The sequence below is a fragment of the Molothrus aeneus genome, chromosome 6, assembly GCF_037042795.1.
Source record: "Molothrus aeneus isolate 106 chromosome 6, BPBGC_Maene_1.0, whole genome shotgun sequence".
Lineage (NCBI taxonomy): Eukaryota > Metazoa > Chordata > Aves > Passeriformes > Icteridae > Molothrus > Molothrus aeneus.
In genome coordinates this window covers 9,113,420-9,126,503 of record NC_089651.1, presented here as the reverse complement: position 1 = coordinate 9,126,503, position 13,084 = coordinate 9,113,420, and the positions used below count along the sequence as shown (strand labels likewise).

At 55.6% G+C, this 13,084-nt stretch overlaps 3 protein-coding genes and 1 pseudogene across 3 annotated transcripts; all 4 read right to left on the bottom strand.

The window, feature by feature from the left end:
* Positions 1 to 1,203: 1,203 nt before the first annotated feature.
* On the bottom strand, positions 1,204 to 3,882 carry LOC136557898 (acyl-coenzyme A amino acid N-acyltransferase 2-like). The gene is made up of 4 exons (XM_066552108.1): positions 3,817 to 3,882; positions 2,936 to 3,405; positions 2,129 to 2,331; positions 1,204 to 1,810 (listed from the first exon to the last, which is right to left on the bottom strand). The coding sequence occupies exons 2-4, from the start codon at positions 3,396 to 3,398 to the stop codon at positions 1,223 to 1,225; spliced, it is 1,254 nt and encodes a 417-aa protein (XP_066408205.1). The 5' UTR covers positions 3,399 to 3,405; positions 3,817 to 3,882; the 3' UTR covers positions 1,204 to 1,222.
* Positions 3,798 to 4,828, bottom strand: LOC136557604 (uncharacterized; annotated as a pseudogene).
* On the bottom strand, positions 4,698 to 6,582 carry CCDC86 (coiled-coil domain containing 86). The gene is made up of 4 exons (XM_066552109.1): positions 6,374 to 6,582; positions 5,927 to 6,056; positions 5,540 to 5,614; positions 4,698 to 5,059 (listed from the first exon to the last, which is right to left on the bottom strand). The coding sequence occupies exons 1-4, from the start codon at positions 6,568 to 6,570 to the stop codon at positions 4,940 to 4,942; spliced, it is 522 nt and encodes a 173-aa protein (XP_066408206.1). The 5' UTR covers positions 6,571 to 6,582; the 3' UTR covers positions 4,698 to 4,939.
* A 377-nt stretch (positions 6,583 to 6,959) lies between these two features.
* On the bottom strand, positions 6,960 to 10,149 carry LOC136558259 (membrane-spanning 4-domains subfamily A member 15-like). Its single transcript, XM_066552584.1, has 6 exons — positions 9,985 to 10,149; positions 9,666 to 9,785; positions 9,435 to 9,491; positions 8,665 to 8,820; positions 7,168 to 7,287; positions 6,960 to 7,031 (listed from the first exon to the last, which is right to left on the bottom strand). The coding sequence occupies exons 1-6, from the start codon at positions 10,147 to 10,149 to the stop codon at positions 7,023 to 7,025; spliced, it is 627 nt and encodes a 208-aa protein (XP_066408681.1). The 3' UTR covers positions 6,960 to 7,022.
* Between the last annotated feature and the right edge of the window lie 2,935 nt (positions 10,150 to 13,084).

Sequence of the window (13,084 nt, the reverse complement as noted above, 5' to 3'; positions counted from 1 at the left end):
GGGATGAGCTCTGCCCAGGGCTCCTCGCTCCCCTGCCACTGGTGACCTCAGTGCCCCAGCCCTGTGCTCAGCTCCTGTGGCTGTGTCACAGTGACCAGGGACAAACTGAGCTTATCCCACACTTGGAGGCTGTCCCAGTGACCAGGGAATGGAACTGGTGCCAGGCGGGATGCCCAGCTGGATCAAGTTATCCAGGGGGAAAGGAGGAAGCTGGTGTGTGCCCACCTCCACAGAGCTAGTGGGGACAGCAGTGACATCTGGACATGCCACTTCTGGAATAGCCACGGGACCAGGGGACACAGTGGCATGGTCACAGTGACACCTGAGGGACAGGGAATCAGAAAGTTACCCCAGATCCCTGCTGTGCCCTGGTGGCAGTGCCACAGGGAATCCAAAGTCCTCCATGTGCGTTCCCTGTACCTACCTTTCCCCAAGTTTCCCTTCTGGGATTTATCTTTACTGCGGATTACACCGCATCACCCCTCCCCACCCTTCCCAGAGTGACAGTCACAGCCACTCCCTGTCCCATGCCCTGGGTGTGGGAATGGGGTCACGCCAGGTCCCAGGAGCACAGGGATCCCAGCCAGAGGAGCCAGGGCCTGGATGTGATTCCCTCAAACCTCCTCTGGAAGTGAGGGCAGCTGCAGAGAGAGCAGTGTGACCCCAGAGCCACAGCTGGGCTGATATATGGCCAATGTATGTTCTATATGTGCCCCATATATGTCCTATATATATATATGTGTGTGTGTGTGTGTATATATATGTATATATATATATATACACACATATATACATATATATATACACACATACATATATACAAGATATATATATATAAGATATAGATATATATAGATATAGGTCTAACATCTATTTTATATATGTGCTATATACTTCCAATATATGTCTGGGCTGTCTGTTCTATATGTTCCATATGTATCCAATATATATCCTATATATATGTCCAATATATAGCCAGTATATATCCAATATATCTATCCCACATGTCCAATATACATCCTATATATATCTGATGTATATCCCACATGTATCCAACATATATCTGATGCATCTCCCAAATATCTCCAACAAATCTCCTAAATCTGTGTCCAACCTTTGTCCCACACATCATCCCCCAGGAACACAGGCAGCAGCCACCAGTGGTGACACTTTATTCCCCACAGTGACAATCCCGGTGACCACCACCCCTTCTCCCTACCCCTCACAGCTTCATGGCAGCAACCGACCCCAGATGGAGCTCCAAGAACTGCAGGATCTCCTGCCAGGAATGTTCCTGTGCCCGGGCGTGGGCCTGGAGCTCTCCTCCCCACGCCACTGGCTTGGGAGTGCCGCGGATGGCGGAGTTGCTGCACAGGGGGGATCCGGGGGGCTCGATCAGGTGCCCAGCGCCGGGGTAGGACAGGACCCGGCCGCTCTCCGGCGGCATCCGCGCCAGGGCCAGCTCAGCAAAGAGCTTGCTGTTGAAGCTGCGGTCGGCCTCTCCCACCACAAACAGCACCTTTCCCCGGATCCTCTCCACCGGGATGGCCGAGGCGCGGTGGGCGGCGTCCCGGGGGTCGTCGAAGATGGCCGAGTTGTCCATGGCTCCCACCTCGGTGAACAGGACGCGCTCGGTGTGGTAGGGGATGGCAGGAATGCGCAGATCCTTGTAGAGCAGAGGGTTTCCATACAGGAAGCTCGTGCCGTTGATCCACACCGTGGCCAGCACCTGGGGCAGGAAGGTGGCCATGGCCAAGGCCACCTCTGCGCCTTTGGAGACGCCCACCACACCCAGGCCAGGGCCTCGGACCTGAAGAAAGAGGAAATGGAGCCAGCTGGGATAATACTCAGGGATGATACATTTACTGGGACATCCCTGGGTGCCAGGACAAGGGTGTCCTCATGGGATATCCCCCAGTCCCTGGGACATTCCTGGTGCTCAGGATAGCCCTGGGACACTATCCCTGGCCACCTGGACTTCCTGCTCACCAGGATGAGGATGTCCCCAGGACATTCCTGGTCCCCAGGACAATCCCTGGCCCCCTGGATGTCCAGTTGTCCCCAAGCACATCCTGTCCCCAAGCACATCCTGGCTGACAGGTGGCTTTCTCCACACTCCAGGACTCACCTTGGGATGCTGGAGCAGCAGCTCTGCTGCTTCCTCAAAATATTCCAGGTCCAGCTGGGCCAGGACTCGGGGCAGGTCGTCGTAGGCGAAGAAGGCGAGGGCCAGCACGGCAAAGCCCCGGCTGGCCAGGAGCCCTGCCCGGAACTCAATCAGCCCCCCCGCACCCCCAAACAGGTCGATGACTCCGGGGAAGGGGCCCGGACCTGTGGGAAGACAGGGAGAATGTCAGGGATGGGTAGCCACCCCTGCTGTCCTGCATCCCAGAGGTTCCATGGCTGGGCATCCCAGGGGGCACAAGGTCCAGTATCCTGGGGGTCCCAAGATCCTAAGGTTTGATATCTCAAGGATCCCAAGTCTGGATAACCCAGGAATCCCAACTTTGGGCATCCCAGGGGTCCCGAGGTTTGCTAACCCAGGGCTTCCAGGGCTGGACAACCCAGGCATTTTATGGTTTAGCATCCCAGGAGTCCCAGTGCTGTTTCCCAGGGGTCCCCATGTTTAACATCCCCAGGATCCCAAGGCTCAGAATCAGTATCCAGGCCTCCCAAGGTCCAGTATCCCAAGGGAATACTGGCTGGCTATCCCAGGGGTCCCAAGGCTGGGCACCGAAGGGCTGCCAAGAACAAGCGCCCTGCCAGTCCCTAGGTTTGATATCCTGGAATTCCCTGCTCCCTGGGTTTGATATCCTGGAATTCCCCGCTCCCTGGGTTTGATATCCTGGAATTTCCTGCTCCTTGGGTTTGATGTCCCAAAATTCCCCGCTCCCTGGGTTTGATATCCCGGGATTCCCCGCTGCCCATTGCTCACCAGGAGGCAGGAACAGGGCGCCACGGACCCTTCCCTCACGGATGGGCACCCGCTGCACTCCGGGGCCCACGTACCAGCGCTCAGCCTCACAGGATGCCAGCGGCTGCTCCCGCGGATCTGTGCCCAGGCTGAGCCCGTCCAACACTTCCAGCCGCACGCGGAAGGGGCTGCCAGCCACATCCCGCTTCACCAGCCGCCGGAACAGCGTGTCAGGCTGCAGGAACCACAGCAGCCCCATGGGCCAGACCCCGGAGTAGCTGCCCCCCAGGGCGACATGGAGCCCCGGGTCCACCTCTCCCGCTTCATCAGCACGGAAGAAGGCACGGGATTGGAAGCACTCGCCCTGCTCGTCCTTCAGCCATGCCCGGAGCGTGACAAGTTGGGATGGGGACAGTCCCTGCACACGGATCTGCACCGGCCGGTCGGCCAGCGAGGACTGCGGCGTCACCATCACCTCCACCATGGTGCACCTGGGAATGGGAATCACCCTGAGTGTCCCACAGGGATTGCCACGCCCGGGAGGGGGAGGCCGGCAGTGGCCTTTCCCCAGGGATCCTCATGGGAGACCCCCAGGATGGGGTCTGTGGTCCAGATAGTTCTGCTGGCATCCCTCCTTCCCATGTCCCTATCCCTCTTTCCCATGTCCCCCATCCCCTCATGGTCCCTGTCCCTTCTTTCCTGGTCCTTGTCCCCTCCTTCTCTGGTCCCCTCCTTCCATGATCCCCATCCTCTGCTTCCCTGTCCCCATCCCCTCCCTTCCTCACCCCCTCCCACCCTCTGAACCCACATCCCTGCTCCAAAACTCACCCTTTTCCATGTGTCTCCCAGCCCCGCCATTCCCAGCACCCACTGTCCCCCCTCCTTATCCTCCTCCTCCCCACCCTGGAGCCGGAGCAGGGTGGGGATCCAGGGGCTCCGAGCCCCCTGGTCCTGCGTGCAACCCGCTCCCGCTCCGTGCAGCAGGGCAGGCTGGGAACTGGGATGTTGGCCCCAGTCCAGCCCTGGGAGGAGACTTGTGGTTCTGGTGGTTCTCCCACACCCATCCCAGCAGGAAATCAGCCCCCAAGGGCCCGAGTTTCCCCTTCTCTTACCCTGCTGAGCACAGCTGGGCCGTGGGCTCTGCAGAGGGAGACGCTCGAGGATTCCTTGGAAATCATTAACCCGGGAACGGTGAGGGCAGAGACCTCCTGCCCCATGACCCCGTGCCTGCCTGGCACCGGCCACACCCCAAAATTCCTGTCAGTCCCCACATTCCCTGTGGCACTCCCCCCATCCTGGTCATGGGTGGGACACATCCCATTCCAATTCAGGGCCCCCCCCCAAAATTGCCACCCCAGGATGAAGCTCCAGGGCCCCATATTCCCATCCCAGGGCTTCACACTGATTCCTGCAGTCCCATTTTCCTCCCAGTGTACCCCTTTGTCCCCCCATCCCCTCCATCCCAGCTCAGAGCCACATCCCTCCCCAGGAATGCAGAAAGGGGTGTCCATGGACCAAGAAAAACCAGGAATGTTAAGAAATCCATGTGGATTTCCAACTTCCAACCCCCACCGAATTCCCAGCATTGCCCCCAACAGGAGGGTGTGTGACACCGTACCCCCTTCCCTGCTGACAGGTTCCATGGCTCATTCCCAATGGGAATTCCGCCTTTGGAGAAAGGGGAACTGCAAAGAATGAGGCCACGGCACGCTCCAATCCTAGGAATGCCTTAGGGAAGGCCCCACCTGGAGCCCTCAGTCCCCAGAGCCACTGGAGGCAAATCTGTCTCAGTTCATTTTTATAAGAACAAGGCAAATTTGGGAAAGCAAAGTTTTGTTCCAGCCTCCGGCACCGGCCACATCCTGATTCCACAGGGACTGTGGGGATCCCACAGCAGGTGCCTGTGAAACGCATCCCCCTCAGCTCTGTCCCGTTGTTTGTCCAACACTGAGGGTCCTGGCAGTGATTCCTGCCTGGTGAGCTGAGGAGAAGCCCCTGAGGAGGAGCAGGATCCCAAATCCCGCCTCATTCCATGGCTGTGCTGCGCCTCACGGGCGTCTTCTGGAGCAGGGCCAGCGTGTCCCGCTTCTCCACCCGCCTCAGCTGCTTCTTCCTGGCCCTCTTCAGCTTCAGGGGGTTCCGGATCTGGGAAACAGGGAAGGAGAGGAGATTCCATGGAATCACAGGATGCTGGAATTGTTTGGGTGGGAAGGGACCTTAGGGATGATCCAGTTCCTCGCCTGGCCATGGGCAGGGACGCTTCCCAGTGGTTGCAGGTTGCTCCAAGCCCTGTCCCAGAGCACTTCCAGGAATGGAGCAGAGTGTGGGAATGAGGCAGGACGGACATGGAGGGCTCCCAGCCTCCCAGCACCTTCAGGATCTAGGAAGGGATTTATCCCAAAACTAACCCCATCCTCACCCACAGGTGAGGTCTTTGCAACACCCACCCTGAGCTCCCAGGTCTCTTCCCAATGGAAAAGCCATGATTTCCCCACATGGATCCCCACCAGCGCAGCATTTTCCTCACTCCACCACCCCATTATCCCTGAATTCTGGTGTTCCCCACAGGGGGCTGGAGGTTGTGGGGTGCTCCAGGGCTGTTCCCAGCTGGCACAGGGGACTCACCACTTGGACAATCTCGGCTTTCCGCTCATTTTCCAGGCGCCGCTTCAGGTTCTCCTCCCGCCGCCGCTTCTTTTCCTGTGGGAGGAGCACCACAGCATTCCCTGAGCATCCCTTCCACTGGGATTAAACCCAAAGCCCAGCCAAGTGTGAAATCTGTCATTCCAGCAGCTTTTCCACCCCGGGTGAGGCTGGAATCGACCCAGGGAGTTTATTCCGAGTCAGTGACTTGGGGCATGTGACCGTCAGCGACTGGATTTGGCACCAGGACAGGGAATTCTCCATCCCTTTTCCTGGGCTCTGCCCCAGCTCTGAGGCCCGGGAAGAGGGCAGAGACGTGGGACTGTACTTGGGAAAGACAGGAATTCTCTAGCTCCCAAGCCCTGTTACCTCTTTCTCCCTCTGCTTGGCTTCCTCCAGCTGCCGTGCCAGATCCCGGACCAGCTTCCTCTCCTGCCTCTCCTTCATTTTCCGTGCCCAGGAGCTGCGGAGCGCCTTGTCCTGGATCATGTGGGAGAACCTGCGCGGGCACACGGGAGGTGTTGGATCCCCAAACACCCCAGGATGCAGCCGGGGCCACTCCAGCTCCTCTCCAGAGTTCCATGAAACTCCGCCAAGCGCGGAGCATCCCACGGCATCCTCAGCATCCCCTCCAAGTCATCCCTGTCACCTCTGGATCCTTCCTAAAACACATGGATACCTCCGGAACCCGCTCACAAGCCTCCCAAACAAACCTGTCCCCCTCAAAACTCCCCCAGCCCTCATGATCCCCCAAAGAGTCCTTCTGGAGCCCAGAGCCCCCCAATAACTGCCCCCATTCCCTGCCTCCCTTCCTACCTCTTCTTCCCGGGATCCTTCCACACGCGTCCCGACTTGGGCTTGCCCCGCGGGATGGCTACCACCGCCTCCTGCCGCTTCTTGCCACTTTTCCGCCGCCGCCGCCGAGCCGCGGCCGGAGCCGAGGGGGCCCCGCTGGGCCCCTCAGGGGTCGCTCCTGGTCCCGGTCCCGGGGTCCCCCCGTTCTCCCCCTCCATGATCCACGCGGCCCCGCGGCGTCGTGGAGAGATGACGTCAGAGAGGCGATCGCCACAGGAGCGCGAAGCCAGAGCGCCTCCCTGGCCGCCATTTTTGTATTGGGCAACACCCTTTGCGCACGGCGGCGCCCGCCATGTCTGTGCCGGGCATGGTCGCCATCTTTGTGCCGGGCAGCACCCTCCGCGCACGATGCGATGGCCGCCATCTTTGTACTGGGTACCGCCATCTTTGTACTGGGCCGCCATCTTTGTGCCGGGCAGCACCGCCCACCACCGTGGCCGCCGGTACCGGGACCCTCCGAACTCCCACAAACACACCCGGGGCGAGTCCCCCCCGCACCCCGAGTAACCTCCGGAGACACGGGCGGGCCGGGCTGGGGGAGAGGCCTTTATTGGGGACCGAACACGCTGAGGGCATCCCAGGGGGCTCCACGTGCGGGGCTGGGCCGTGGCTACAGCGCCTGGGGAAGCAAACACAGGGAAATCAAGGGAAATCTCCGGGAAGGACACGGGAATTCCCGCACTGGGGCGGCCCTTGGGAGGGAGGAAGAAGTGGATCAGCATTCCCGGGATTTGCAGGATTCCCGCCTCCCTCACCAGCTGGGTATATGTGTGCTGCCGGACTGTGTCGTAGCCAAACGCCAGAACCGCCACGGCCACGCAGAATTCCAGGAGGGCGAGCAGCACCAGGATGGAATCCAGGCCGTTGCTCAGCATCTGCCAGGAGGAGGAGGACGGGAGTGTGAAAAATGCCTGTTTTGTGATTGGCTTTTAGCAAATATTAAAATGAATGTTATATGTGTTGTCTTAGAAAGTTATGCTGTATTAATTCTTTTAAGTAGTGTGTTAAATATACGTGAAAAACGCCAATCGCTTGTTTTTAGAATTTTAAAAGTTTAATAGTAATAAAATAGTTATAAAAATAGTAATACAATTAGAGTAATAATAATTTGGACAAGTTGAATTAGGACACTATAAGACAATAAAAACAAAGAGTTACGGACGCCCAGGTACCTTTTTGTGGGCAGCACGAGCCCGAAAAAGGACCCCCGTTAACAGAGGATTAACCCTTAAAAACAATAACTTGTTACATATTCATACACCTCATCCATGATGCATAAATTCCATTCAAACACAGGATTCTGTCTGGTCAGTGTCAACTTCTTCCTCTTAATCCTAATGGCATCTTCAGAGATGAGAGAGGAAGGAAGAAGTTTGTTTCTCCTGATAATAGAGCAATAAATTCTCTTTCTCTGAAATATTTAGGTGTCCTGTGACTGCTATCTCACTGCGAGTCCTTTCTTTAGAAAAAAAAAATATCCCACCTACATAGTTTCTATTTCAACATTTTGTTACAACTTAAAACTATATTTACCACACTACTTAAGAGAATTAATACAGCATTACTTTCCAACACAGCACTTACAACATTAATTTTAATATTTGCGAAAAGCCGATCATAAAATATGCATTTTTCACATATCGTTTTAGGTTACAACATAATGTTAAAATAGAAACTATGCTATGTAAGATACTTTTTTTAAAAGAGAGGAATGAGGTACTCGCACTGAGATAGCAGCCACAGGACACCTAAATCTTTCAGAGAAAGAAAATTTATTGTTCCCTTATCAGAAGAAACGAACTTCTTCCTGCCTCTCTCAGCTCTGAAGATGCCATTAGGATTAAGAGGAAGAAGTTGACACTGACCAGACAGAATCCTGTGTTTGAATGGAATTTATGCATCAAGGATGAGGTGTATGAATATGCAACAGGCTATTGCTTTTAAGGGTTAATCCTCTGTTAACGTATGTTCTTTTTCGGGCTTATTTTGCCCAGAAAAAGGTACCCGGGCTGTCCAGAACTCTTTGTTTTTATTGTCTCGTACTGTCCTAATTCCTAATTGTCCAAATTATTATTACTCTAATTATATTACTATTTTTATAACCATTTTATTACTATTAAACCTTTAAAATTCTAAAAGCAAGCGACTGGCATTTTTCACAGGAATATCCCAGGATCCACCACCCAGAACAGGATGGGACCCTTGAGCACCCCACCCAGACTGGGATTCCCCCACAATCCCAGCTGTCCTACCTTGCTCTCCATGTGGAAGCACCATTGCGGGCGGGCCTGGTAGGGCTCGGGTTTCCCGCAGCCGGGTGTGATCTGGGTGATGGCCGTGCCGTGGATCCCGGTGGCCACCAGCGTGCCCAGGACAACACCCACGCTGAGCACACAGCAGGCCTTGACCTGCGGGAAGCACCCGGTGACACACACCCCGGGAAGGGCTCCTTCCCACAGGGATTATCCAACTGGGATCAGAGATCTCCTGGAGAAGCCACCCAGTTCTGTCCCACTCATCCCACAGTGATTCCAAAGCCATCAGGGCTTCCTGGACTTTTCATCCCCCTCATCCCACAGTGATTCCAAAGACCATGAGGGTCTCCTTGGACCTTTCATCCCCCTCCTCCCACAGCAATTCCAAAGACCATGAGGGTCTCCTTGGACCTTTTATCCCTGGAATCCCATAGCGATTCCAAAGCCATGAGGGTCTCATTGAACCTTTTATCCCCCTCATCCCACAGTGATTCCAAAGCCATGAGGGTCTCCTTGGACCTTTTATCCCCCTCATCCCACAGTGATTCCAAAGCCATGAGGGTCTCCTCGGACCTTTCATCCCCCTCATCCCACAGTGACCCCAATCCCCATCCTGTGCTCCGTGTGGGAGAGCTGGGCACTTTCCAAGGGGGAGACTGGCCTGTGGATCCCATGGGATGAATCCAGGCTGTGGAGGGGTCCTGGCAGCTGCTGGAAGGGACATAAGGAAGAGGGGGACACCTTGTCCCTCCCAGCCTGGATCTTACCAGCACAGGGCTGTCTCTCCTTTCACTTTCCACCAACAACGAGCCCGAGACCAGGAGCTACTTAGAAAACAGTGGGAATTGGTGTCAGCAGCAAGGCACCCTTCCCTGGCACCCTTCCTGGTGGGAACTGGGGTTCAGGGATGCACAAACACCCCGGAATGTGGGGGGAAATGGTTATTGGATATTGTCACCAGGATTCCCTGAGATTCCCATGTCCTCGTCCCAACTTACCAGGATCCCCAGCCAGAAGAGGATCCCGCTGGCCACAGGGAGGGAAGGGTTCCTGTGCTCCGACAGTGTCAGGATGATCCCGAAGCAGATGTGGACAATTCCAGTGAAGATGTGGATGGTCTGGGGAAGGATGAGGGAGAGGGTTCCCGATCCCGTTACTGTGAGGCACATCCCAGCCCAATCCCACATCACAGTGCTGGGAAGGGACTGGGAGAGGCACCTGTCACAACATCCCCTCCATCCAGCCAGGGAGAACATCCAGCAGGACGATCCCTGAGGATCCCCAATCCTGCTGGGCCCCTGGAAGGCCGTGTCTCACCCCCAACACCTTGGGATGAGCCCTGCGGAAGCCTTGTGTTTGGAACGAGGTCCTGGCAGGTGCCGGGGAGCCTGAGGCCAGCTGGGCCGCCCGGGGATCCGTGGCCGGGATCACCTCCGTGATGATCCTCACGCTGCCCGCGTCCGTCACCGTAGTGGCTGCCATGGCCCGGGAACCAGCCCAGGGGGCTGAAGAAATTCCCAGGTACCTTCCTCCTCCTCCTCACCGTGATCCCTTTGCAGCCCAAAATCCCTGGGAGGTGCTGGCCAGGCAGGCACACGCTCCCACTGCCCTTTGCTCCCTGCAGGCAGCTCGCTCATGGAATTCTCGTCAGGGCCCTCTTGCTCAACGAGGCGGCTTTGCCAGCGGAGGCTCCCAAAATCCTGCACGGAAAGAGGGAGGGAGGGACAGGGAAGGGCTGGATGCTTTTCCCTCATGATGTACCAAGACCCCCTTTCCATCCCAAATTGTGGATGTTTTGCTTGGGAATCGCTCCTGCAATTAGCTTGGTACCTAATGAGGTGTTCATAACATAACCTGCCCACTTCCCAGGAAAACTCACATTGAGACAGGGAACTTTATAAATCCTGTTATAAAGGAAGTTCCTTTATTGCCATTTTTGGGGATTCTCCCTCCTCCATCCCTGTGGGTTTGTCTCCAGTGAGGACACGCAGGAGGGATTCAGGGATCTCTGGCCATCTCCACTGGGAGTCAGAGGGAAAGGAGATGCTGTTATTTATGATGGGAAATGGGAGCTCAGGCTGGGAACGGAGCCACCACACACGGCGAGGGGATCCCGGGGGATTCAGAGGCCCCTTCCTGCCTCCATCCCTCCCTCCTCCCAGAAAACAGCCATGTCCTTTTCTCCAGGAGCATTCAGATACACCATGCCGACCTAGAGGACCCCCCCCCCCCCGGATGTCCGATGTGTGCAGGGTAGGGATTTCTTGGTGGAGCCGGAATTTTTAGGTCCAGGATTCTGGCACCACCCCATCACCTCACTCTCTGCCTGGGAAAGGACAGGACCTCCAGCTGACGATTTCGGGAGCAGGTGGAGCAACTTCTGGAAGTTTTTTCCTTCTCTCTGGCTCTAGAGGGAGCTGAGAGGCCGCGTTTGGAAGCACTGTGCTTCCAAAGCCCAGGAGCGGCTTCCAGCCCTGGGGCCGGCTTGGAACAACTTGGGCTAATGGGAGGTGTCCCTGCCCATGGCAGGGGGGTGGAACTGGATGATCCTTGAGATTCCGTCCATCCCAAACCATTCCAGGATTCCGCGCCCTCCCCATGCTCCCACACACCAGGGAACGGGACACCCCCTCCAAACCGGCCCAAATCACATCCCAAAAAAGAGCTGGAAGAACAGACCTGGAGAGCAAAGAGCAGCAGCTCACGCCTCCATCCCAGCTCCAATGGCATTCCTCCATCCCACCCATGACCTTCCTCCATCCTGCATCCCTGATGGAAGCGTGCACTTGGCCTTGTAAAGGGCTGCATCTGGCAGCACGGCTTTCCAGGAAAAACATGGACGTGGATGAGATTCAGCCTCTTCATCACATTCCTGATGCCTCAGAGCCTTTAATTCCTGCTGGTGCCTCATCCCTCTCAACACTCCAATCCTAACAATCCCAGGGATCGCGTTCCAGCCGCAGGAAGGAACACTTGAGCCCCCGTGGAAATTCTGGGATCCCCTCTTTAGCCTTTAGGCAGCCAGGGTATCCTCCACCATTATCCACGGCTCACATTCCCAGCCAAAACCACCCTACACGGTGGATTTCCTCCCAAATCCGCCTTTCCAGATTCCTACAGCATTCCTCAAGTTCCAGCCTTGCAGCCAGTAACAGCCATGACTGCCCTCAGCCCCCCAAACCCCACTTTCCAAGTGGGTGATCCATGGAAAAAGCGCTTTCCCCTTCCTAAATAAGCCCAGGGCCAGCTGGGGATGGCAGGAGCCCAAGGTAGGATGTCAGGATTTGTTTTGGAAGCGGATTCCAGAGGAGGTGAAGCTTTGAAGCACATGCAGGGGAGCAGCAGGGCCGGGTGGTGGAGCTTTCCAACCTTTTCTTTATAGGAATTTTTGGCTTTGTAGACATATAAAACACATTCCTTGGATTTTAATGTTCATTTTCCTATTTTCTAGGACAAGTTTTGGATGGGGGAAGCCTGACTGGATGCTCAGGGGGGATCAACTAGACCCTCCCAAATTCCCTCCCACCAGCACAGGACAAAATTTATGAGCCTGGTGGAACAAAAATTCTTTTTCCAACCCCAAAATCCCTGAGTTTTTTTCCAAAGAAAATAGATTACGATGGAGAAAAGCTCTCCAAAGAAACTTGCTGCTTCCTGGGACTAACTTTATATCCCCATAAAAATACCAAAAGTCAACATTTTGCTTTGCTTCCAGGTGTTTCTGCTTCCCACAGGGCTCTTTCCATACTGATTCCAGAAGGAAAGTCATGTTTTCTGGGAAAGGTTTCAGGGTTTTTGGCTTTAAACATCCCCCCTGTCCATCCTGGATAAGGGAATCTGGAACAGGGAGCAGGCAGGAGGTTGGGGGGCATTGCTGCCTGCTGGAGTGATCCATACCTGACATTTGGGACACGGTGACATCGCTCCCAAACCCTGTCCCAGATGTGTCCATCAACCCCCACACGTGACGTTCCAGCCTTTGATCCACTCATTCCCAGAAAAACTCCTGAGGCTGCAGAAAAGTTCCAGAAAACTTCTCCAAGGCTTCACCAGCATCCACTTCCACTGGCAGTCCTGGAATGGGACCTTAAACGCTTCCAGGGATGGGGCAGCCACAGCTTCCCTGGGAAATACATTCCACCACCTTCACACCTCACAGGGAGGAATTTCTTCCCAATATCTCATCTAAACCCACCCCCTGGCAGTGGGAAGCCATTCCCCCTTGTGCTGGCACTCCAGGCTCTTCTAAAGTACCTCTCCAGCTCTCTTGGGGCACCTTTAAGTGCTGGGAGATTTGCCAAGGTCTCCCTGGATCCTTCTCTTCCCAAGGGGAAGAGCCTTTGGGACACCTCAGTGCATCTCACAGTTCCCCCCTTTCCAGCTCCTCCAAGGGTTTTGATTTTCCTTAGGGATCACC